Source organism: Haliotis rufescens, unplaced genomic scaffold (genome assembly GCF_023055435.1).
Source record: "Haliotis rufescens isolate VD_foot unplaced genomic scaffold, xgHalRufe1.0.p SCAF_9, whole genome shotgun sequence".
Classification (NCBI taxonomy): domain Eukaryota; kingdom Metazoa; phylum Mollusca; class Gastropoda; order Lepetellida; family Haliotidae; genus Haliotis; species Haliotis rufescens.
Window position 1 is genome coordinate 10,546,439 of NW_025964383.1, and position 27,847 is coordinate 10,574,285.

At 42.3% G+C, this 27,847-nt stretch overlaps 1 protein-coding gene across 6 annotated transcripts in view; it reads right to left on the reverse strand.

Moving 5' to 3' along the window:
- The window catches only part of LOC124123177, a 76,761-nt gene extending 49,745 nt beyond the window's left edge, over positions 1 to 27,016 (reverse strand). For 2 of the 6 annotated variants that reach the window (XM_046486465.2, XM_046486456.2), the window contains exon 1: positions 26,910 to 27,016. In XM_046486465.2, coding sequence (XP_046342421.2) covers positions 26,910 to 26,981 — 72 coding nt within the window. In that variant the 5' untranslated portion in view covers positions 26,982 to 27,016. The other 4 variants (XM_046486464.2, XM_046486461.2, XM_046486457.2 and 1 more) reach the window with 4 other exon arrangements.
- Positions 27,017 to 27,847: the final 831 nt, after the last annotated feature.

Sequence of the window (27,847 nt, forward strand, 5' to 3'; positions counted from 1 at the left end):
CACCGTGACTAATAAAAACCTGACAATTATTGCAGGTCTTAGCACGGACTTGTATAACTAAAATAGATCCGAGGTCCAGTAGCCTTGTATGTCACACTCGCCCTTAGGAATTAGTACTAGATACGGGCAAGCGGGTTATGGTTGAAATAACACTCACAGTACACAAATATAGAAGCACTCATAATACGATTCGATAAAGTTATAAAACCTTTTTTGTAAGTAATTTACAAGGGTTTACAACTCAAGTTATGTCTTAGAGTGATTACTTCTTTACAATTGTCAACATTAGTAAGCTGTTCCGCCAGACCCAGCTCCGCATCTAACTCACACTTCACTGCAGATGAACGCCATCACCGCTGATTGTCTCCGGCTGAATGTAAGTTAGGGGATTAATGCAACTGACATCAGTCAATGTGATTCCCATTCATGCGGTTAAAGCAATCAAGGCGATGCGGTTACTTGATACGGAGGCTGGGGCATTACGTCATCCCTGGTAAGGAGGCGAAGCGCCTATTTACAAAACGCAACCGGACGTTGTGCGAGAGCCTTGTGCAACACGGTAACCGCAACGCATAATGCCACGTGTTTTACCTTAATCCTGCTTGCATGTATAGCGGTGTAGCTTGTACAACGCCCCAGATAAAGTTTGAAGATACTAACTGCCGGCATGCATGTCTCGCAGTCGGCTCACGTAACATCGTACGATGGCAACGCTTGGCAGCTGTGTGTGCATGCAGAGAGAGGGAGAGAGGGGGAGAGAGAGGGAGAGAGAGGGAGGGAGAGAGTGAGAGGGAGAGAGAGAGGGAGAGAGAGAGGGGAGGGAGAGGGAGAGAGAGAGGGGGAGAGAGAGGGAGGGAGGGAGAGGGAGGGAGAGACAGGGAGAGAGAGAGAGGGAGAGGAGAGAGGGGAGAGAGAGAGAGAGAGAGGGAGAGAGAGAGAGAGAGAGGGAGGGAGAGGGAGAGGAGAGAGGGGAGGGAGGGAGAAGGAGAGAGAGAGAGGGAGGGAGAGAGAGAGAGTCACTCTCGACACTTTCAGTCACATTTCACAGTTAGGAAAGGTTAGTCATGTAGCTTGCTTGTGTGTTCTTACTTCTGATTGACAAGATTACTATTACTGTTTATTCGTATTTCTGGTACGGCTTATTTGTTAGTTGTAACGTAAATGTATTTTTCAGACACGGTTACTAAATTAGCCAACTATAGCATCTGGCCCGTCAAGATCCGGGTAGAGAATAGGTCTTAAACAACTCATTCTTGCCGTAAAGAGGCGACAATGCTTATCGTAATATAAGAGGCAACTAACGGGATCGGGTGGTCAGGCTCGCTGACTTGGTTTGATACATGTCATCGTATCCCAATCGCCTAGATCGATGCTCATGATGTCAATCACTGGATCATCTGACCCAGACTCGATTATTTACATACCGCCGTCACATAGCTGGAATATTGCGGCGTTAAACAAACACACAAACAAACACACAAACCTACTGCGTCTAAATATTACATGTGGTTTGCATTTAATTAAGAGAAGAATCCGTTTTGTCATACGCTGATTACTACAGTATAACATTTTACAAGATATTATTATAGTGAGTGAGTGAGTGGGGTTTTACGCCGCTTTTAGCAATATTCCAGCAATATCACGGCGGGGGAAACCAGAAATGGGCTTCACACATTGTACCCATGTCGGGAATCGAACCCGGGTCTTCGGCGTGACGAGCGAACGCTTTAACCACTAGGCTACCCGACCGCCCCAGATATTATTATAAAACACGTTTGCCCGCTTGTGCTGGTGTTCGCTCTAATGACAATACATATTCCGTAAAATATTTGATATTCGGACAATGAAGACCGCTGAATTATAGATTAATCATATACTCTTATATGATGTCACGTTTGTAAACAAGAATGGATTCCCCACATGGGTACACCCTGAGAAACTTATGTTACGTATGTGAACAAACATGGATGCAACCACTCATATGAAACTGATGGTATGTTTGTGAGTGAGTGTTGTTTAACGCCGCTTTTAGCAATCTTCTAGCAGTATCACGGCGGGGACACCATAATTGGACTTCCCAAGTGGGGAATCGAACTCGGGTTCTCGGCGTGACGGGCGGACACGTACGCTTTTATGCCACCGCCCTTACGCCCTTTTACCCCTCCTTTTACGCGTCTTATGAAACTGTCGACATAGAGTTGACAATCCCATGTACGATAACAACATGCGTAGAACATTACTAGACTTACATCTAGTCTCTGAAATGAACATACTTTACAGAAAAAAACAGTTGTTAACTTAACGTTATAATAAAAAGGAGCCCAGAGACTCTTCATTTTCAGAAACTGCTACTGCAGTAATCTAGACTTGCCAAACATTATAGACTTGCATGGGCCCTTTTTGATATATTTGTATCAGGGTCTGTAAGACAGACTAGCATTACATCAAGTTGAAACTGTTCTACATGAAGCATTGGCGACATTAATAAATAGACATACAGTCCTGGGTAAAGACAATAATTTATTATTGATGTGATTTAATACAATGTGAGTGAGTATGGTTTTACGCCGCTTTTAGCAATATTCCAGCAATATCACGGCGGGGGACACCAGAAATGGGCTTCACACATTGTACCCATGTCGGGAATCGAACCCGGGTCTTCGGCGTGACGAGCGAACGCTTTAACAACTAGGCTACCCGACCGCCCCTGATTTAATACAAAATATATAAGTAGAGAATTAATGAATTAATGATATATGTACACATAAGTGTATGTTTTTTTTTAATGCTTGTTCAGCTTGAGTATGGAGAATATTCATAGACAGACTGATATTTGCTACTGATCATCGCTTTCAGACAAAGAAATAAACAGTCACGCTTTTAGTTGACGCGCAGACACATAAATCATAAATATCCCGTTAAATGCATACGTGTCTCCCATATATCAGTAAATTGTCATGGTATGGCCGATGTCCTTCAGACAAAGAGCACACCCTGTTCACAAACACATGGCTCTCGTTTTAATAGTATCGTAACGGCAACACAAGGAGATTCCTCCTCTACACTTGACATTCACCGCTATGTTATTGAAGTATGATATTGCGCAGATTTATTTCTTATGGTTTTAAATTATCAGTTTTAGCACATATTATTTCCTTGTAAAAATATAGATTTATGAAATGATACTATATGAGAAAAACTGTATACATATATATAAATGAAACCATAGGTTTATCATAAGAATGAAAAGGGGGGTTGAAAAGGATGGTTAAGACTGTAGCGATGTCACAATGCCACTTGCCCATAACAGAGTAAATTTGATATCTTTACCGGATGGTTGAATAATATACAAGATGGTTTGGCGGTCACAGAAGTGTTAGGCACATGGTGAACCACTTGATCAGTACATCTACAAAGATATGAATAAACTTACCTTTTGGTAGCAGTGGTTTTAATAACCAGGATATAAATATGAGATTGGGAACGTCCGTTAACCTCAGATATGATATCCAGTTGTGAGGAATATATTCCTAGGTTGACATGTTGTCTTCATATCAGTTGAAGGAAGGAACGCCATTAATAGACATACATACACTAAGGCTGTTTAGTGGTACGTGAGCATGACTTAAAATACCATCAAATATTATCGTGGGCGAGCGGTTCGTCACATGGCCTCATTTTCACCTCGCTTCTATGACTCTTAGAAACACGCCCATGGATGCGTACGAAGCGCGGAATAGCACTCACTACAAAGTCCAACGAAAACATACGTCAATAAGGTGTAGACAACGACAACGCGAATGTATTGCTTACCGTGGTGAGTATGTCGTCATCCTCACAACAACTGCGAGGCGAGACTCCCAACTGTAAACTCCCGATTCACTGCCTGCTGCTATTTCCGCCTCGCAAATACAAACAGAAGCATGCTAGCAAGACGGTCGGTCGTATCCTCGTCTCTCGCAGCGAGATGATTCAGCAGAATGGGGTCAAACATGAAGATGGGAAAAGCTGTGCGTTGAACTGACCTTTACTCACTGCAAAACACCGACCAACGGGCCATGGCGCCCGGCGCAGACGACATCCGACTGTACATACTCCACACACATTTAGTCCTTGTTTCACAAGCAGCCATCTCGCCTGACCCGAATCTGGCTCCACGAGCCCATAATAACTTGTGGTGTCAGGGCAGGCTCGCTGGCGAAACACCAAACACACATTCACCTCCGGACGAAGCGCGACCCTGAATTTGTCGTGTAATGCGGTCAATGAACCTGAATGCGAAACAGCGTAATGGCCCCGAGGCTTGATATACGGTCCGTGATGATTTAGTCTGATTACGCGAGGCTGGAGCGTATCTTTGATTGGTATTGCATGAAAAAATGTTACTCACCTTAACACGTAACGACCAAACAGCCCCGATCGTCTGCTCGTGGAGTGCATATCTGGGTAATGGATTCGTGCTTGACTTGGCTCCATGTCATTGGGTAGATTGACTGTATGGTCACGTTCGGTCTTTTAACAAACGCTGACATCACCAGTGCTAGTGGCGTAATAGATTACGCACGTTGACACCAGTCTCTGGCATTAGGCGGCGTGTATAGATTAACTTACATCGGATGCTGAGACGCTTCTGCAGCTCTGTGTTTTTCTTGCTAATCGATAAAGAACCGATCCAGCCGACGATTTCTCGTGACGCAAAACGGAACTGATCGCATTTACTGTTGCGGGATTGCTGAGGCACTTAATGATTGAATAAATATTTTGGAGAGGAATTTAAATATTTAAAGAATTTAAAATGATATTTGATAGTCAATTCTGGCTTTTGAACTTTGTATGTGTGATATTTACGGCTCATTGTCGGCTACATTTCAAAGAAGCAAAACGATATTACGTCTCATTTTTTCATTTGATGCTTGACATTTAGCATCAAGCCCTACCGCGAGAAGCATTTTCTGCTTGACCGAAAATGGGTTTTGATTTATCCTGTCTTATCACTTTCTTATTTTCTAAAGTCTTGGATGCACAAATATATTTAAAATGATTACCTTTAGTTTTCGTTACATAATGCGTTGCCATTAATTACATACTCGATAATATTAATAATTATTTCGCGTGACATAAAATACGAGCTAATTGGGCCTGAGGAAGATGTAACTTAGCATTTTTTTGCAGAAAATAATAATAAAAATAATAATAATAATAAAACCCGACAAACCCCTTTTCATATTCATAAGTAATCTTTGATCAAAACAGAGTCGTCTGTACCATTCCGAATCCATCATAAGCATGTGTCTATAAATCACTATAAAATAGTGAGTGAGTGAGTGAGTATGGTTTTACGCCGCTTTTAGCAATATTCCAGTAATATCACGGCGGGGGACACCAGAAATGGGCTTCACACATTGTACCCCGGAATCGAACCCGGGTATTCGGCCGGACGAGCGAACGCTTTAACCACTAGGCCACCCGACCGCCCCTATCAAACTGTGATGACACCAGGTGTTCGCTAACCGGTGGCAAGCGTATGACGTGTCATTTAATTTGCAAAATAAAATTGCATTAAAACAAAGTTTCAATTTTGAATAAATTATTAACATGAATAAATGCCTCATTAATATTCAAACCCATGTCAAACGATTATAAACTACAGTCACTCACGCCACAAATTTGGCCATACATACACTGAATGTCTAAATATAGCTTTAATGCGGTAGAATATATGGTTATCACGGGAGGTCATAATTCGTTGTTTGTTTACTGAAAGACGCACACTTTTCCCGGGTTTATGGTTGATACACACATTGTCCCTCAGATAGGCCCGTCATTAATATCACAACGCTCCAACAAAGCACATATAGAGGAAGGGAAACATGCTATTGTTGTTCTCGCAATGATGTAACGGGGCTCCCTGTAGCCGTGACCCTCACACGTAACATTACGCTTTAGCGTCGGGTCCACGTAACCAACCGTAACACGGAAATCCCTGTCCTGCGGTCAGTTCGTGTTAATCTGTATCTCGATCCCAGTGATGGAGTTGAGTGTCTGTCTTCTCGCCTTGTGAGGCCATCCAGTGTTAATGTGTTTCTCATCTAAACCCTCCACCAAAAGAAGATGGGTCCGGCGAAATTAAAAAAAAAAGTTTATTATTTTATGAAATTTTTAAGTTTAGAACACTTGGAAATAGTCTTTAATCTTATTTATGATGTAGATCGAGTCGCTTCACTTCGGAAACGGACTCGTGAAGATCCGGGGTAGAATAGGTCTTCAGCAACCCTTGCTTGCCGTAAAAAGTGACTAAGCTTGTAAAAGGCGACGAACGGGATCGGGAGGTCAGGTTCGCTAACTTGGTTGATTCATGTCATCGTATCGCAATAGCGTGGACCGATGCTCATGATATCAATCACTGGATTGTCTGGTCTAGACTTGAATATTTACAGACCGCCGTCATATAGCTGGAATATTGCTTAGTGCGGCGTTAAACAACAACAACAACAACAAAACTTCGGAAATTATTTTTTAATAAATATAGCTGAAGAACCATGTAGCTCACCTGGGTTGTTTTTATTAGTGTGCTACGGTATTTTTGTATCACAGCGGGCCACAAATTTCCAAAGCGGCGGGGAAAATTGAGACAAGCTAACCTTTTTTTTACTTTCTCGGGTCGGAAGGAACATTCAGGGCGGGCTTAAGCTGGGAATCATAGAAAAAATACAGATAGCCTTAACGTGGTACGATCTGATTACCAAGGCGTGTCAGATCGCCGTAGTCGTTCTACTGTGCCATATGTCAGACTAACATATAGCCTGTTAAACTTTTTTTACACAATAAACACATTATTTTTCATATGTGGAACAGAGCTGGCTTGCTTTTTATATAAATTAGATTGGTTTTGGTTTCATGATTACAAACATTCCTTATATTCCTCATATTCACGAGCCATGTATATTCCTTAGTCATAGTGCGGGACTAGCCACATACATTGTGGGGTGAAAATTAGATGTTGGCCAGATTTATCTACAATTACATGTGTGTCTTCTACATTTCCGCTGCTACTATTCTACTATAGTTCGCGGAATAGTTCCAGAGTCGTATATATTACACGTTCTCAGACAAATAGCATTGTTCTTAATTCTTCTTCTATGTATTTTGAACGTATTCTAATATACATGTATGTATTTTCGTTCCAATGATAAAGCTGTATGTTTAAATTCATTTCGTTTAATAATTCCCCAGCCCTGATATTCATGGAAACATTAACAGAATCCTTTGTTTTTTTGTGATTGTAAGATTAAAGATACAGAGAGATATGTTGTTGTAGATCTTTATCATCCAAAACTGGCTCTCACAGGAGATATCGCTTGGGTGAGATCAAGCGATATCTACACTGTAGATATCGCTGCAATGAAATTGCATCACAATGCTTTGCAGACCATTTTAACGTCATTGTTACCATGACGTCATAATCAAATGACATCACTAATGGCTCTGCTACTGAAGCTGTTAGCAGTACTTTTTACACTTAAGACACTGCTTATTACTGTCTACAAACTGAAAAAGTTGGAAGAATGATGTTGGATGATAAATAAAATCTCAACCTCGTGACTTTTGATATCAAATATATCAACACTCGTTGATAAAAGTGGGAAAAATCCTCGGAAAGCCTCGGAGTTTTCCCACTTTTATCAACTCGTGTTGATATATTTGATATCAAAAGACACTCGGGTGAGATTCTCTATTTATCATATTACCTGTATAAAACGTTATACATTTATGTCTACCAGGGAAATCGATAGATGACTTCCCTGACTACATTATAAAGGAAATCATCGAAAGATATCCAAAGGGTGAATGTCCCACAGTAACACGTGACCTACATGTAAGTACGTAACAATTGAATTCCGTTTGTGCACAGAGCACCAGTTTGGTGGTTGTTCAACACTGCACTCAACAATATTTCACCAAATGACGGCAGTAAATAATGGCTTCTGGACCAGACAATCCAGTGATTGACATCATGAACATCGCCCCACGCCATTGGGATACGATGACATTCATCTGCCCGTCCATCCGGTCACGTTAGTCACCTTTTTATGACAAGCATGGGTTGCTGAAGCCCACCCAGTTCTGACATGGAACTAAACGGATTAGAGCACCTCTAAAGTGTCTACAAAGAGAGCCTATGCAAAGAAAGAACCAAGCTTTAAACAATATCCAAATCTAAAATATGTTTTTCAAAGTAATTGTGTATCATATATTGAAAATATAAGTGCAGATGACTCAACGTTTGTAAATATTCAACGGATTTCATTTGGTTAACTTTGAAATGGTAAAAGTTCCGATTGCATGTTAAATTCCTGGCACATTTGGACAAAAACATGTTCATATTTTTATATTCGTGATATCCACGTCCGTATTTGTAAGCAAAGAAGTGATTGACAGCATAAGCATCAGCGCCGTCAGAGGGATACACAATAAGTGAGAGCCTTTACATTTCTTGCAAATGTGTGGGTACATTTTGCTTAAAGCTACAGTCAGCAACATCTGGGCTATATCACAGCTGCCTGCATATATACATTACTAAGGATACTGTAAATCTTGCAATTACCACGAGCGTGAATTAAATGCGAAAAATGCGAGTGGTCTTTGCTCGCATTATTAAACATCGCATTTATATCAACAGTTTCTGCATAAATTGATCAGATACCTATGCTATCTTGAGTATATACTGATATCATTAGATATTTCAGCCATGTTGGTTGCCATCTTAGATTTTCTAACGCCATGGATTGCTACTGAGGTGGATCCATATCCAGCAATGTGTGGAATGGTTCATTGCATAAGTTTGCCAAGCTTGGTGCTTTTAATCAAAAGAGCACAGTTTTCGCCTGAATCGACCCAAAAATAACCGAGCGGACATACCAGTGATTGATATGTTGAACAACGTCACACGTCGTCGGTACACGTTGACTTGCGATAAACCAATACAACCCGAGTAATTAACGTTCGTTAACGCCCTTCAGTGACCTAGAGTTGGGTCGCCATGTAGCATCGCATCCGTTAACGCCCTTCAGCGACCTAGAGTTGGGTCACCATGTAGCATCGCAACCGTTAACGCCCGTCAACGACCTAGAGTTGGGTCACCATGTAGCATCGCATCCGTTAACGCCCGTCAACGACCTAGAGTTGGGTCACCATGTAGCATCGCGTCCGTTAACGCCCGTCAACGACCTAGAGTTGGGTCACCATGTAGCATCGCATCCGTTAACGCCCGTCAACGACCTAGAGTTGGGTCACCATGTAGCATTGCATACTTTAACGCCCGTCAACGACCTAGAGTTGGGTCACCATGTAGCATCGCATCCGTTAACGCCCGTCAACGACCTAGAGTTGGGTCACCATGTAGCATCGCATCCGTTAACGCCCGTCAACGACCTAGAGTTGGGTCGCCATGTAGCATCGCATCCGTTAACGCCCTTCAGCGACCTAGAGTTGGGTCGCCATGTAGCATCGCATCCGTTAACGCCCGTCAACGACCTAGAGTTGGGTCGCCATGTAGCATCGCATCCGTTAACGCCCGTCAACGACCTAGAGTTGGGTCGCCATGTAGCATCGCATCCGTTAACGCCCGTCAATGACCTAGAGTTGGGTCACCATGTAGCATTGCATCCGTTAACGCCCGTCAATGACCTAGATATGGGTCACCATGTAGCATTGCATCCATTGCCCGTCAATGACCTAGAGTTGGGTCACCATGTAGCATCGCATCCGTTAACGCCCGTCAATGACCTAGAGTTGGTTCACCATGTAGCATCGCATCCGTTAATGCCCGTCAATGACCTAGATATGGGTCACCATGTAGCATTGCATCCGTTGCCCGTCAATGACCTAGAGTTGGGTCACCATGTAGCATCGCATCCGTTAACGCCCGTCAATGACCTAGAGTTGGTTCACCATGTAGCATCGCATCCGTTAATGCCCGTCAATGACCTAGATATGGGTCACCATGTAGCATTGCATCCGTTAATGCCCGTCAATGACCTAGAGTTGGGTCACCATGTAGCATCGCATCCGTTAACGCCCTTCCGTGACCTAGAGTTGGGTCACCATGTAGCATTGCATCCGTTAACGCCCGTCAATGACCTAGAGTTGGGTCACCATGTAGCATTGCATCCGTTAACGCCCGTCAATGACCTAGAGTTGGGTCACCATGTAGCATTGCATTCGTTGCCCGTCAATGACCTAGACTTGGGTCACTATGTAGCATCGCATCCGTTAACGCCCGTCAATGACCTAGAGTTGGTTCACCATGTAGCATCGCATCCGTTAATGCCCGTCAATGACCTAGAGTTGGGTCACCATGTAGCATCGCATCCGTTAACGCCCTTCAGCGACCTAGAGTTTGGTCACCATATAGCATCGCATCCGTTAACGCCCTTCAGTGACCTTGAGTTGGGCCACCATGTAGCATCTCATCCGTTAACGCCCGTCAATGACCTAGAGTTGGGTCACCATGTAGCATTGCATTCGTTGCCCGTCAATGACCTAGACTTGGGTCACTATGTAGCATCGCATCCGTTAACGCCCGTCAATGACCTAGAGTTGGTTCACCATGTAGCATCGCATCCGTTAATGCCCGTCAATGACCTAGAGTTGGGTCACCATGTAGCATCGCATCCGTTAACGCCCTTCAGCGACCTAGAGTTTGGTCACCATATAGCATCGCATCCGTTAACGCCCTTCAGTGACCTAGAGTTGGGTCACCATGTAGCATTGCATCCGTTAACGCCCGTCAATGACCTAGAGTTGGGTCACCATGTAGCATTGAATCCGTTAACGCCCGTCAATGACCTAGAGTTGGGCCACCATGTAGCATCGCATCCGTTAACGCCCGTCAATGACCTAGAGTTGGGTCACCATGTAGTATCGCATACGTGTACGCCCGTCAATGACCTAGAGTTGGGTCACCATGTAGCATCGCATCCGTTAACGCCCGTCAATGAACTAGAGTTGGGTCACCATGTAGCATCGCATCCGTTAACGCCCGTCAACGACCTAGAGTTGGGTCACCATGTAGCATCGCGTCCGTTAACGCCCGTCAACGACCTAGAGTTGGGCCACCATGTAGCATGGAATGCGCCACAAACATGGTCATCATGATATAGTTATTCTGCAACCGGACGACTGAACATCCCCCAAACGCCAGCGACTACTACAGATTTAGGCCAATATCGGAGGCGACAAAAGGTCACGCGAACAAGTACACAGCCAGTTTCGTCAGCTATATGGCCTTGACCTTCTTTAGTCAACATATCACCTCCACCATGTGTGTCATGTCCTCACAGGAAGGGACCTCGATCAGCGAAAAAATATTAATGTTATTAATATTAATCAATATTAATGCAACTTTACTTGAATGTTCAGATTTATAATTTCCTTTTTTATTTAAATTAGAAACAACTAACAATAAATTCAATTGATCTATTTTATCTTTGTCCAACTTTCTAGAAAGCTATGCGCTACTTTATTCAACGCTACATTAAGCTTAGAAACACAGTTGAGGTGAGATAGGGATTCACGTCTCGTTCAGTCAAAAGAAGTGCCCCTTTACGCGTGGTGCATATTTTTCCAGTAATTTTTCCTTTGCAACAGTACTAGTCCTGCACCATGACCGTGGAATATATTTATTTTATGAAAAAAATAATAATCTAGAAACGCATACAAAAGCAAGTCTAGCCAGCTCAAGCTAGCTCTATTCCACATCATAGAGAAGGATATTGTGTAAAATAAGATTTCAGAGACTAAATGTTAGTCTACAACAGTACCAATGACATTTAATACTTTCAGCTCAGCTAAGAGAAGAAATTTCATCTGAAATAAATAATGACCATTAGGAACCTTTTTGCTGTTGGAAGAAACAACACCATTCTCAGATAACTGCATTTCTACACACAATCCAATCCAAAACGATATACAAAAAGTTGTTCATACAACAGATCAGTGAGCATACACGAATTACAGTGAGATAAGCCTCATTTTATATAACCATTGTTTGAAACACGGATATCAGTTTCTCATGTTATCACAAGGCGATCTACGAATATCGGATGCTAGTAGGTATCGCCTGTGCACCAGCATCTCAGATAACGGCTTCCAATTACGGAAGGGAGAAAAGTTTGGACAAATCAATGGCCGATACCGCATAGCATACAGAATGCGCATTGAATAGACAGTTCCGAATCCAGATAAGAGATTAACTATGCATAGTCTACGTGTACAGAAATAGGCAACTGAAGCGATGGCTGTTATTTCTATCGATTTGGCGGCCGTCGACCTATTTCCGCTGACGTTACAACGACGGTTTCTGCTGATTGCCAATTTACTCATTGGTTCTTGGAGCGAGCTTGTAATCTGTAGACAGGCAGACAGCTAGAATCGACGGGGTGATTGGCCGACAGACGATGCAGCAGACAGACACATGGATAGATAGATGTACAGGGAAATGGATACGGAGGCTGACGGACGGATGAAGACAGACAGGGTGAAATGGGAACAGGTGGTTAAAAGGAAACAGAGATGCAGACAGGGCTGGCCGACACGTCAACACAATATAAGGCGAGGGTCGCAGACAGGGTTGGCCGACACGTGAACACAATATAAGGCGAGGACCGCAGACAGGGATTGCCGACACGTGAACACAATATAAGGCGAGGGTCGCAGACAGGGTTGGCCGACACGTGAACACAATATAAGGCGAGGACCGCAGACAGGGTTGGCCGACACGTGAACACAATATAAGGCGAGGGTCGCAGACAGGGTTGGCCGACACGTGAACACAATATAAGGCGAGGGTCGCAGACAGGGTTGGCCAACACGTGAACACAATTTGAGGCGAGGGTCGCAGACAGGGTTGGCCGACACGTGAACACAATATAAGGCGAGGGTCGCAGACAGGGTTGGCCGACACGTGAACACAATATAAGGCGGGGGTCGCAGACAGGGATTGCCAACACGTGAACACAATGTAAGGCGAGGGCCGCAGACAGGGATTGCCAACACGTGAACACAATATAAGGCGAGGGTCGCAGACAGGGTTGGCCGACACGTGAACACAATATAAGGCGAGGGCCGCAGACTGGGTTGGCCGACACGTGAACACAATATAAGGCGAGGGCCGCAGACTGGGTTGGCCGACACGTGAACACAATATGAGGCGAGGGTCGCAGACAGGGTTGGCCGACACGTGAACACAATATAAAGCGAGGGTCGCAGACAGGGAGCCCAGTTCCAGATATGCAGGATACACATGGATAATGCGGACCTGCAGACAGATGGAACTCAGACACATGGGCACCCAGACAATATGAGCACACATATAGCAGGGCACACAGTCACATGGACACCCATTCACATGGGCACACATATAGCAGGGCACACAGACACATGGGCACCCAGACACATGGGCACACAGTCACATGGACACCCAGACACATGGGCACACAGTCACATGGACACCCATTCACATGGGCACACAGATAGCAGGGCACACAGACACATGGGTACACAGTCGCATAGGCACCAAGACACATGGGCACACAGTCACATGGACACAGATAGGAGGGCACACAGACACATGAACAAACAGGCAGGAGAGCACACAGACATATTGAGACACAGATAGGAGGGCACACAGACACATGAACAAACAGGTAGGAGGGCACACATACATATTGAGACACAGATAGGAGAGCACACAGACATATTGAGACACAGATAGGAGGGCACACAGACATATGAACAAACAGGTAGGAGAGCACACAGACATATTGAGACACAGATAGGGCACACAGACATATGGACACACAGATAGGAGAATACACAGACATATGGAGACACAGATAGGAGAGTACACAGACATATGAACAAACAGGTAGGAGGGCACACATACATATTGAGACACAGATAGGAGAGCACACAGACATATTGAGACACAGATAGGAGGGCACACAGACATATTGAGACACAGATAGGAGAGTACACAGACATATGGAGACACAGATAGGAGGGCACACAGACATATGAACAAACAGGTAGGAGGGCACACATACATATTGAGACACAGATAGGAGAGCACACAGACATATGGAGACACAGATAGGAGGGCACACAGACATATGGAGACACAGATAGGAGGGCACAAAGACATATGGAGACACAGATAGGAGGGCACACAGACATATGAACAAACAGGTAGGAGGGCACACAGACATATTGAGACACAGATAGGAGGGCACACAGACATATGGACACACAGATAGGAGGGCACACAGACATATGGACACACAGATAGGAGAGCACACAGACATATGGACACACAGATAGGAGGGCACACAGACATATGGAGACACAGATAGGAGGGCACACAGACATATGGACACACAGATAGGAGGGCACACAGACATATGGACACACAGATAGGAGAGCACACAGACATATGGACACACAGATAGGAGGGCACACAGACATATGGACACACAGATAGGAGGGAACACAGACATATGGACACACAGATAGGAGGGCATGTCGATGGCAGGGCACACAGACATATGGACACACAGATAAGAGGGAACACAGACATATGGACACACAGATAGGAGGGCATGTCGATGGCAGGGCACACAGACATATGGACACACAGATAAGAGGGAACACAGACATATTGACACATAGACTGATGGGCACTCAGACATGTAGATTGAACGACATCAGACTAAAACGACGATCTGGAAACAGAGAAGCTGACTTCCACACGAACAAACGACCATGCACATGTGGGCGGACAGGCCTTGTAGAATCAGCACGTATACATTTTCAGATCAGAGTGTTCAAACGAATAATCTAAGCGAACATCAGATATATTACGTCAACCAGTGGACGTGGGGAGACAGGCCAACACATTCACATAGGGACAGCTGTGAAATGGTAGACAGATGTACTTATTGCTGGCAGCTGATAATGACCTCATGTTCCATCACGGCTTCTTTGAGTCTACACTTTAAAGCTGATGAAATGAAACACATTTCAATCACACTTGTACTGAAATCGATGTCAGTCACAAACAGCTGGTCTATTTCAAGCAGGTTTCAAAATACGATCTCCGTCACTATCGATCGCCTGGCTTGGGGCCAGAGAATTAATGACGGATTGGCCAAATCGGTGAATCATTACTTATTTGATCTGCAGTGTTGAAAGCAAAGGTCAGATATATGCCTTGTAGCCATTTTTTATATCTTTGTCGACTTGGTCCTAGAATCACGAAATGGTAGAATATATGTATTGACACTTCAATCAAATAATTCTTTATAGTATGGACTACTAATTTGTATGTATGGATGGATCTTTTCTTTGCTAAGATACATTGGTCGTATGTTCGAATCCCAGATAAGACACTAGTATATGGTTTCGTGGTATTCTACTTTGCACCTGAGTTTTAGTGATAAACGTTCACGACTAGATTAATCTAAAGTCCCAGAAAAAAATGGTTGGATAAAATGAATTTTATGTTGGAGCTCTCGAGTATTACGGAAAAGGGGATGCATATGAAAATAGCATGGGTATAGTGTGCTAGAGCGGAAAAGGGGACGAGAATGAAAGAGTTGTGAATGTTTTATTACATATATGCTCTAGGGTCTGTGTGAGACACAAGTCTCCGACTAACGTCACCCACAGCATTCCTCCAATATTAATCTAACATACGACGTTCCGGGCGACAAGGTAGCCGGAGTGTTTTCTCGTCACACCGAAGGCGGCGTTTCAGACCAAACCTTGGTTCTTTGTGTAAAGCTCATTGTCGATGTCCCTGCCGTGATAGGATCACAAGAGCGGCGTGAAACAATACTCACTCCACTCTTTATTCCACAGTATCTCTGAACTTTGTTTCACATTAATTAACAAATAATATACGATAGCTACGCAATAAATCGCAAAGAACTAGTTGCTGGGGATCTATTCCAACCTGGAATCTGCACGGAGATCTGGTACATTGACTACTAGTCGGTCATACAGACCCCCAAACAAATATATCAAATACAGCTCATGCAAGTCGATAATATTTGGCAAGTCTAGAGTCTCTGGGCTCTTTTTTATTATATGTTTATAAACATAACTCAACTGTTTTTTTCTGTAAAATATGTTCATTTCAGAGACTATATGTTAGTTTAAATGACAACGAGCATGTCAAATTGCCAACATATACACATATCTTACCATGCAGACAACGAGAACATCATGCGTTCACAAACGTATTGCAGCTCTACCATCCCCGTATCAGCCCCATATTTTAGCATATACCTAAATGATACGTCAATGGAGGTATAGTTATGTTATGGCTAAGGACGCCATAGAAGGACAAATTGTTCTTACTCTTCGTATTATCTAGAAATTACGACCTAAACTAATAATTATTGCCTTATAGAGACTTATGCAAGGCTAGCAGATACGATTTACTTATATTCGCGATATGTTCCCTTATTACAAAGAACAAACCGTCGAATTCATGGCGAGCTGGTGGTTCGTTGGTTTCACAACCAGAGAGGCAATCAAGCCTTCATTTGTGCATAGACATAGACAGGAATCTATTCGTTGCTTCAGTAGGTGTCCGCACGATGTGCTGTCATCAGAAACAAGGAATTATTTGGAGAGGATTGCGAAAACACTGTTCAGAACAATCCTCTGAAGGCTGCAAGAACCATCTACGAGTTACAATGTCTACAGCAGCCAAACCAATTGGAGTAATTTCCCGTCATCAATTGAACGTTTTATATATTTAGTACAGCTGCTTATTTTCATAACCCCATTGGTATTAAAAGGATAGCCCTGTCATAATCATGGTCAGTGAAGACCTGAGCGAGATTGAGACAAGCGTGAATCTATTGATATACACGCCGGGTCTCGGGGCTCTGACACTAAACAGACTTGGCGTAAACACACTATCTGCAGCTACTCTACTTAATAGTCACTGTCAGGAGGCAATGTCGTATCCGATCAACGCAAAGGCTTAGCACAGGTCCCGATGAGTCATCCGGTCGTACCATAGTAAAGAAAAAAAATCACCATTGTCCTCATGTCGTCTATATATGGAACAAGAGCGTAGGAAGGGGTTGTTGGGAGTGCATCTGGTTCAGAAACGTGGCGAGAGTTGATAAGGAATAAGTCGAACAAACGTTTACCTCGAACTACATTTCTCCTAAGAATCGAATTGTCGTTCTCTGGACTTTCTTTTGTGATACCGAGTGATGAAGAGTGTGAGAATATGGTTGATTGTGAGCCGTTTATTTTAATCCACTTAAACTGCAAATCTTTTTCACCTTAATGCCGAGCGCCAGGCAGGGTAACAACAAGTACCACATTTTAACGTCATTTGACGCGGTCGACTCATTTACCTTCCCGCTCTCCGGGCATGCATTCCATCCACTACGCCGCGGGGGCGGTCATTCTAGGGTGAAATACGTGCCCAAAATACCTGTCTGTATGTCCTGAACGATATTCGTAAAGAATAAGGACATTCGACCAGAACGTGACCAGAATTGTACTGTTTACATTTAAAACGAAATAAAACTAAGCGTTTGAAAACAGCTATGATAAGATAAAAGCGACAATAACCAATGTCTGACTTTATCAAATTGGTAAAACAATTGCGTAACACTGTGTTAACTGGTGTTATAAGTAGGAGACAGGACACAAAGTCCCGGCTTATCCGTTGACCTAATCGTCACAACCTGACATACTACACGAGGCTAGATTTACTACAGGCTAGTATATAATTATGCTGACCGACATATGCTAGACACATTCTCCCTGGTAAAGACAGTGATTCGTTAAGGTGCCAGGGACTTATTGTTAAATGTATGTCGACACCAATTCTATGACACTGTGGTACACCAGAATCCAAGCATGACTTGAATTAGCCAATCTTAACAGGTCCATGATAATGTAAGCCAATGCAAAAGCAAAGGCATATATACAGCTTGAGGACGTTAACCCACATATAAAAGGTGAGGTGAGGTGAAATTGGGTTCAACGTCGCGTCCAAGATTATTGCACTTATATAGCGACGTGCATGCACGTGTGTGTGTTTGTGTTTGTGTGGTTGCTTGTACTAGTCCGGACTGATGCCGATTTATAGTGCAAGCTCACTGAGGTACCATGCCGCAGTTTAACATGAATACCCCACCCAGACACAGTATACTGACTCCGAGCCGTCCAGTCCTTGTTTTAGCCTCTTAATGCCGAGCGCCAGACAGGGTAACAACAAGTACCATCTTTTAACGTCTTTTGGGGTGACGCGGCTGGGGATCGAACCCCGGACCTTCCGCTCTCCGGGCGGACGCTCTACCACTAGACCACGGAGGCGGTCCACAAATTAAAGCCACAGCATGTGCTCAGACATGCATTCAACTGCGCTAACTTCTCTCATTGTTGGTCGGTGAATAAGTATAACTAACGCCTCAGTCTGCAGGATTCCAGTTACATCACAGCGGTCTATAAATAATACAATATCATTCAGACAAGCCATTGACTAATTAAGTGGTCAACTGAAACTGGGACATTTGCAAAGGTCAACGTCATCGGAGTACAATGAAACACAAGTCACAGAGCTTGACCAACCAATCCTCATTTTAGTCAGCACCTACGCCAAGCATGACTCTCCCACGGGGGTCCCTCGTGGAAAAAAACCTGGTACTTCAAGGGAAGTTTCATTTCAGATTTAAACGACGAGTGGAAGATGGTTATCGTACAATAAAACAATGCAAGGAGAATAAACCACTCGGGGCTCCGCCTCTTGTGGTTTACTCTCCCTGGGGCCGCAGCCCCTAGTGGTTTATTCTACCTGCCGTGTTTTCTTTTACGATAAACAACGACCATGGGTCGTATATTTCTAATATGAGATATCAACATTATGTTCAGTCTCTCATGTACAGTATCTTTAAGGATTAATAGTTACCTTAATTTTAATTGTGATGATCCTTGAATAGAATCCGACCACAACAGTGTCGGACAAGTCCATTTTATGAACATATTCTTTTCCGCAAATTCGCAAAAATACACACTTCAATTATCTTTTCTCCGTATATTTATTGTCATATCTCTCCCACTTTTGGATGCGGTCGTTCAACTACTGCGTTTATCTGCGAAAACCAGCTACATCTATGGGGAACAACTCACTAGACACTTCCCTCTCAAAAATAACGTCGTCCAATATATGACGTTATCAAATTGCCAGCGTATATTCGAATCTCCAGAAATCACGTAATGATAGAACAATGTTTTATCGTGAAATAAACCACGCTTTAATCTTCATTGGTCTTTGCGATATATCCCTTAACTATCTTACATATGCCAATACAAGACGTTATAGTGCGTTTTGCAGACATGAATCGCCATTGTCCTGGACAGCATCCTTTTCGAATTACCACATGGGAAAATAGATGGGTATGAAGAGATGGTTCAGTACCGTGAATGGTAGCACTCAGTTAGTCGGGGTCCAGCCATCACGGATGGTGAGCCGCTCTCAGCTGTGATCTGGACCTCTGACAGTGTCATCGCATAATGTCCTTGCATCGAACGTAATAATACCATGCATTTTGTCCTCTAAATGGACAAAGGGTGTATTTATATAGCGTTTTTAGCGACCCATCACTGTTCTAATAGACTAACATTTAGACCAAGAAATAATGTTGTCTTTTTAAAAAATATACTTCCACAACAATGCTTAATCTAGACTCGAATGGGATTCATTTTTTTAATTTATCCTCCAGCGTCTGAGAGACAGACTGCTGCTATATCAGGACCGCATGTAAATATTCGATTATTGACCAGACATAGGCCGGGGTATGATGACACATGTTTACAGCCGCACTATCCGATTCCTTTTCAGTCGAGTATTATTGCAAGTAGCAGCTACAAGGGAGCTATTCTGAACTTGATCACCAACAAGCCTGAGGCCTCTTATAATGCTTATTTGCAAGATAAATGTTTGCATGTCTGGCACTAGGGGTAATACCCTACCATTAGACACTGTTGTGAAGATGATAAAATATATTTACCATGTTGAGAAAGTGAGTACAAACAAACACAATAAGACAAAGGCTTTTGGATGGAAGTGACTCCCATCAAACATCAAAGAAATGATTTGCCTGAACACAACCATACCAGATTTTGCGCTCTTATATAAAAGAGTAAATTATATAAATATCCTTTTGTACTCTCGTTCTTTAAAAGCATATGCTTAAATGCCACAATACGCGAATGTGGTGCTCAATTGGTGTCCGATTTTCAGGTTTAACACACGTTCCCGAAGCAAGGGAGTAAACTGACCGAAAAAATCCAGTTTCCACCCTTGTCGAACTAGACTGGAATTTCGAGGTTCGATCGTAGCGCCACCAGTGGCTATTACAAATTATATCCCTTCTCTGACCCTCCTTTTGACCAATCAGATTCCTCCGCTTTATATCACTTGCATTTGATTCAAACAAAACGGCGACGCCCAGTCAAAACAATCTGATCGATATTCAAGATCTTTATTTTCGTAATAAAACGGGTCTTATCTCGCGAAGTGCTTCAAATCACTTGAGCACCTTGATTAAAAACATGAACAGATGTGGAAAACATCCATTGACGCCTTGCCATCGACACAGCAGTTGCCACGTTGTGTATATATATATGAACCGAATGGCGATTTCGTTCCCGCGAGTTTGATTGGACGATGTGTGGACTCGTTGGTCCAGCCAAAATATAACTACATAACTCCAACCTAGTTCGGCAAGGGTGGAAGCTGGGCTTTTTTAGTCAGTTAACTCCCTTGGCTCTGAAAGATGGGTTTATCGTTAAATCCTTAGTTTTCCATTAGGGTATTCAAGATTATCATTCGATGTTGTATGTTGTATTACGGTACGAGGCATCGATGGGGCAATGTACTTGCTCGTCACTCATAATTGCTCATTCGTGCTGCTGACACGATACATCATATTTAAATAGAAAGCATTTCATATTAAGTTTGTATGATATATTTAGTTCATATGCATATGCCTGAAGCTAAAGTATAAAAAAGATAAAATTTGTGTCCTTAATTTACCTTGGGGACACATACCTTCATCCTTCATCACTCATATAATGAATTAGTTGTTCATGATTTGACATTTACTATCCAAATGAACGCGTGTGGGTCAGGTAACAATATGCAGCAACCTGAAAACGACATCAAATACTACCATGGCATTACAACGTTTGCCTTATATATATCAGACACATTAAGGAACATAAGAGTGAATGAGTTGGGTTTAACGCCGCTTTTAACATTATTTTAGTTCCTGGCTATCAAACGACAAAAAAATGTAAGCTTACTTATGACCATAGAGACCATTATTTTAGAATCACTTTATCAAGCCTCTGTAACCATTTAAAAACATAACATATTTGATAATTAACATTTAATAATACAAACTATATTTACACTTGGCATGTTGTAATATCCTTCAGAGTTATGGAATTGTATTAACAATGCCAATGTTAGAAATAGTCCCTATAAACTCCTTACTTATCTCAATGTTTAATGTGAAATAATTATCAAACGTTTATTTGTAATAATCTGAGGTTATAATAATGACAGTAATATCATTATTAAAATTACATTTCTAATCCTAAACTGAAGTAGTCCTCTACACTCAACACTATACATTCAATGAAACCTTTGAAAGCATGTTTAACACACGAACATATCATTATCAATATTGTGCAACCAGGCAACAGTGGAGTAAATCAAGTACATCACAAGCTAAAACAAATACTTGTCACTTCTTCCAATAGAGAGAAGGTTCACTTATGTGACAAGTAAAATAGTCACATAGGCAAGCACATTTCCATTCAATGCATGTACATGTTGCTCGTTCATGTTTTATCCCTGTAAGATGAGGATAAACTTTTCCTGCTTTTGATTGCATAGAAGTTTCACCAACAGTTGAAGTTGGGTTTTGAAGATAGCAAATGATAGTTTTCAATTCCATCAGCCAATACTACATAATGGAATGCTGAGACTACAGTCTTGGAGTTTTCGTTTTCTGATTAGCTTTTACAGTTCAAAGGCAGGGCTAATCGCATTGATTCCATGATGCAGTTTAGACCAGCGGTCACACTAGCATTAATTTGGGAATTATGAGCATAGACTTGATAAGTATTTTATGATATTCATGCTGGTTGAAAATAAATTTGATTAATTGTAAAGTATCCCCACAATAAGTTGGATTAAACTGATCAATGAAGATACAATATTATATTTGCTGTTTACATGTTACATCAAGTTTGCTGCATTGTAGTCCTGTGCCATGACCGTGGAATATATTCATTTTATGAAAAAAATATATCTAGAAATGCATACAAAAGCAATTCTAGCCAGCTCTAGCTATCTCTATTCAAATCAGCATAGGGATTTTTTTTATTTTTAGAGTCAAGAAGGATATCGTGTAATATAAGATTTCAAAGACTAAATGTAAGTCTAGCTGCATTGCTATATATGTTTAAAGCCACGGCAAGGTCACTCGTTCTCGACATGCAAAGCACAATGTAGTGCTCGAGCACAATATGGACAACAGTAACTAAATGGCTTATTGTTGTTACAGGCTTGGCACGGACGGTTGGAAAATGCAGAGGGCTGAGGGCTGTAGGCTGATGGTACAGACAAATAAGAGAGATCAGTTTACAACTGTAACCCTTATTCCCAAAGTTTATTGGAAGAAGGTGATGCAGGCCTCAAACGATTACCACTTTTGTGGAACCCACGGGTATGGTGCTGACAAACCTAGAAACATCGGGCGAAGCGGGATTCTGGCGTGTCCAAGGGACGAATCTCTGCACAGCAAATTACGGAACTTAGACAACTGCGCCACCCGTGGAACATACGAGGAAAGCATAAACATAAATCTACCCCCAACGTGACACAGCATGTCGTGTAGCAATACTAAACGTCATGTCACCTTAAACACCGCTTTGATCCAATGCGCCATGTGAACCGCAACTCGACAAATTTGACAAAATACTTGGAAAAACATGAAAGTACGTGTTTACTCAAAGACAAGCGCATTAATGAATGGATTGAGGGATTATTAACTGGGTTTGTTTGTTTGCTTTTTGTTTAACGTCGCACTAAGCAATATAAGCGACCTGCACAAAATCAAAAGAATTCAGTGCTTGATATGATGAGTAACGATCGACACGGTACCCGAAAAAAACCAGGCACCGAATCTGACCACTCAGTCCATGAAGTCACCGGACCCGTGAAGATTCGGGGTCGACTAGGTCTTCAGCAACCAATGCTTGCCGTAAAAGGCGACAAACGGGATCGGGTGGTCAGGCTCGCTGACTTGCAATTGGTTGAGGCATGCCATCGATCCCAATTGCGTGGATCGATGCTCATGATGTCAATCAGTGGATTGTCTGGTCCAGTTTCGATTATTTACAGACCGCCGTCATACAGCTGGAATACTGCTGAGTGCGGTGTTAAACAACAAACAAACAAACATTAAGTGACCGTCTAGGACCAGGATAAGCTTTTGGGGACCTATTGAGCTCGAGGCCGAAATTCGCACATGGCAATACGTATTATAGTTATATAGAGTGCATGGCTTTAGGCATTGATCACTGCTAATAACAACAAATCCAAATGTGCGTCGAACTGTGACGTCCTTCCTGCTAACTGTATTCCTCACTATTGCATTTGCCACAAATTCACTTTTTTCCATGTCCAGTTGACATCTCTTCACACAGTTTAATGATTTAAGTGATACCTGTCTTCACACGTCATTTATATGTTTTGCCGTTAAATGGAAATCGTCTCGTTACTGGTTCGACAAATACCTCTCATCTACGACTTGCCTTACATTAATCTTATTGAGTGATGTTAATATCATTTGTGTATATATTTGACAAACGGAAAAAAAGATGAAACATAAATAAATACAACTGTGGTATATCTACAGGAAACATCTGGCAATGAAACTTAATTCTACTGCAGTATTTCTACAGGGAAACGTCTAGCAATCAAACATTACACTACTAGAGTATATCAAAAGGGAAGCATCGAGAAATCAAACATAACGCTTCAGAGGTAGATTTGCAGGGAAACATCTAGAAATCAAACATAACACTTCTGTCTACAGTGAAACACCTACTAATGAAACATGCTGGAATTAAAAATAACATAAAAAAACTCAATTTATTATCGTTTTTATGGGGATAGTTACAACTACAGAAAACACAACCAGAGCACGTTAATTGCATTAATAATATTAAGTCACGTGACGTGAACCAACAACATCCCAGTTAGGATCACGACATAATTGAAAATAAATAAATAATTGTAATACATACATAAAGATTATTATACGGGCATGGGTGCCATACTGATTTTACGAGCCGAGTGTCAGAATTCTTGTATGTGAGTTCCCCTTTAGAAAAAAAGTGCACTAATCACGACTACCGTCTCAGAAGACCACATTGTCCAATGACGTCAACAATATTCAGGTACGACGTCGATTCCGGCACGTCAATCCAACCTTGACGCCGACAATGCCGTCCAGGTGAAGTAAACAATTCGCTGGGGCGCTTGAAGTGATATTTACAGTAGTGCACATACAATTTTTACAAACTGGATTATTTCTAACCCTATGAGTAATAGAGGCTAACATATGCACAGCGCGTATCTTTAGCTATCTGAATCACGACTCAGAAGATAGAAAGAATATGCAATTTAATACTTCAGACCAAAATAAACCCCTCGAACCTTACACGTTTTTTGCATGTCCCTCTTGTAGCCCACGGCTTAATACTTGTAGCTCCCGCGTCGCGATACTTCCCATACAAATGCAGATGCTACCTTTAGAACTTTCAAAACATAGATATGGACCTATGGGTAAGATCGCACCTATCCAATTACACGTCGTTTACCTTATCTGTAGGTTCTCTTTAAGTCCTCGAGACAAAACCATAAAACTGTTTTTTACTTTTCACTGACTCACTGATAAAAGAACATGCCAGACAGCCAAGGACGTTGATCAGTTATCACGATTTGTTTCCCTGCTTCGTGAATACGACTTTACAACAGCTCACTTGAAGGTATATACGTTTTATGGTAACACAGCCTCCGTGGAGCTTATAGAGTGTGTGCCAGGAAAGCGGAAGGTCGGTGATTTGATCCCCGGTCGCTTCACACCAAAAGAGACCTAAGAATAAAGTACTTGTTGTTACCCTGCCTGGACCTGTCGGATCGGAGGCAGGATGCTGTGGGGGTAATCATGGTCAACTGTTACATGGTATCTCAGTGAACTGGCACTATAAAACCGGTGTTAGTCCAGACGAGTACATGCCCCTCCCCCCCCCCCCCCCCCCCCCCCTTCCATCCACAACACACACTGCTCTCGCTCTCTCTCTCTCTCTCTCTCTCTCTCACACACACACACACACGTGAAAAATATTTTATGATGCCCTATTAACAAAAACTATATTTTGGCTTATTGTATGTTTTTGCGACTAGGTGTGCGCTTATTTTTATGTTTAAGAGCGCAATGTATTGTCTTGATAAGTTGTTAACGCTGAATCGGCAATGCGTTCATTCACTTACTCAGTTGTATACCACATACTCCTATCTGGTGTTTTCACAACTAATCTCCTGATGACGCAGCTGTCGGTGGATATCTCACAAGATTGACAATTATTGAGGTTTATATTTAAAAGCTAGAAACTGTTGCCATAACGACATAATTTAAAAGCTAAAGTTGAATTGTGAGTCAGAAAAACTGTAATAGTTATATAACATTTTTAAACACAGTTATAATGGTGATGACAACATCGCCGTTAGAAGCGAAATTTACGGCTATGTACATATCAAATAATTCTTTATATCAGATTTCGTTTCAATTCAGATACATGATAATTAGTACTTTTATACCGTCTTCTTCGCAGGAGATGCATAAAAAATGCAGACATGATCATTTTTAAACTTTCAAAACATTACACGCAGTATTTCAGCATTGAATACATACTAAAGAGGGCTAGTTATGCTATATTATCTTCAATACCACGATATATTGAACTTGGAACACTGTAATACTTCTAGTTTTAGAGATCAGCTGGCACTTATTATCATCAATCGGATAAGAATAAACATTTATCATAGGCGGTAGAGATTAGCTATACAGAAAATGACTGTACGCATTGTAGTCATACGTTTAGGCTAGGGAGGTCATTTGACAGCTGGCTAAATATATCATGAGTAGGCTGATCTGAACCTTATTAAATATAGCATATTTAAACAGAGAGGGGTTGGTTGGTTGTTGGTTGGTTTGTTGTTTAACGCCACACTCAGCAATATTCCAGCTATATGACGGCGGTCTGTAAATAATTGAGTCTGGACCAGACAATCCAGTTTATCATGAGCATCGATCCGTGCAATTGGGATCGATGACATGCATCAACCAAGTCGGCGAGCCTGACCACCCGATTCCGTTAGTCGCCTTTTACGACAATCATAGTCGCCTTTCACAGCAAACATGGGTTGCTGAAGACTTATTCTACCCCGGAATCTTCAAGGGACAAACAGAGAGGGGCAGTCTATGACCAGGTATAGTAAAATCGCACCAAAACATACTTGATCTCCTTTATCGTTTAAGATGGTCGCAATGGAAGGTCAGAATACGGTCTGTAAGGAGGTAATCACTATCCCACTATATCAGTACCTCGCTATCCCAAAGTATGGATAAGCCGATTTCGAACCAAGCGCTGAACAAAGTGGTATACCTTTGGCCTTTCCTGCATCGTTAACAGACTCGCTGTGACACAACGGTTAATTGAGTAATATGCTTTACCTTCCCATCACACGGTGATCCCATAGGAGAGACTGCGTAACTGTTTCCTCTGCGTATCCAACCCAGCCACATCTTGCGTTATGCTAACAGTCATGGAGTAGGCGAACAAACAGCCAGTATGTGCACAGTGTGTGAAATAAGCTGGCGTGGCGTCAATATATCGAACAGTTACGACACAGCTGTAATTTAGTTTTTTTCTGTTACTGAGACAATGCAGTGAATCGACTCAGATAATATTGAAACTGTTACATTGTTACATCATCCCAACCAGAGGAGAATGTTTGTTTCACCTCTGTTGGAAAATTTGGTTTCTTTGTTTTTGTTGTTAAACGCCTTAAACAGCAATATTCCAGTTATATGACGGCAGTCTGTAAATAACCGAATCTGGACCAGACAATCCATTAGTTGGTTTGTTGTTTAACGCCGCACTCAACATTATTCCAGCTATATAACGGCGGTCTGTAAATAAATGATTCTGGACTAGACAATCCAGTGATTAATATCATGAGCATCGATGAATGCAATTGGGATCGATGACATTCATCAACCACGTCAGCGAGAGACAACTCGTTGAGTGATATTGCCTCAAAGACAAGCATGGGTGTCTGAAGACCAATTTTAACCCGGCTCTTCACGGTATGGAAAAATGTGGTATCGGCTATGGGACAGTTTATGTGTGCTGCTACTGCTGTTGCTTTCGATGATATTACTACTACCACCACGACCACGACAACGGCCACGACCACGACCATTACTAATACAACTAATACTAATAGTAAGCCTCGTGAAGATCCGAGCTACAATAGGCCTTCAACATCCCATGCTTGCTGTAAGAGGCGACTTATGGGATCGGTCGGTATGGCTCGAGAGGCTTGGTTGATGCATGTCATTGCATCCCAATTACTTTGATCGATGCTGATGACATCAATCACTGAGTT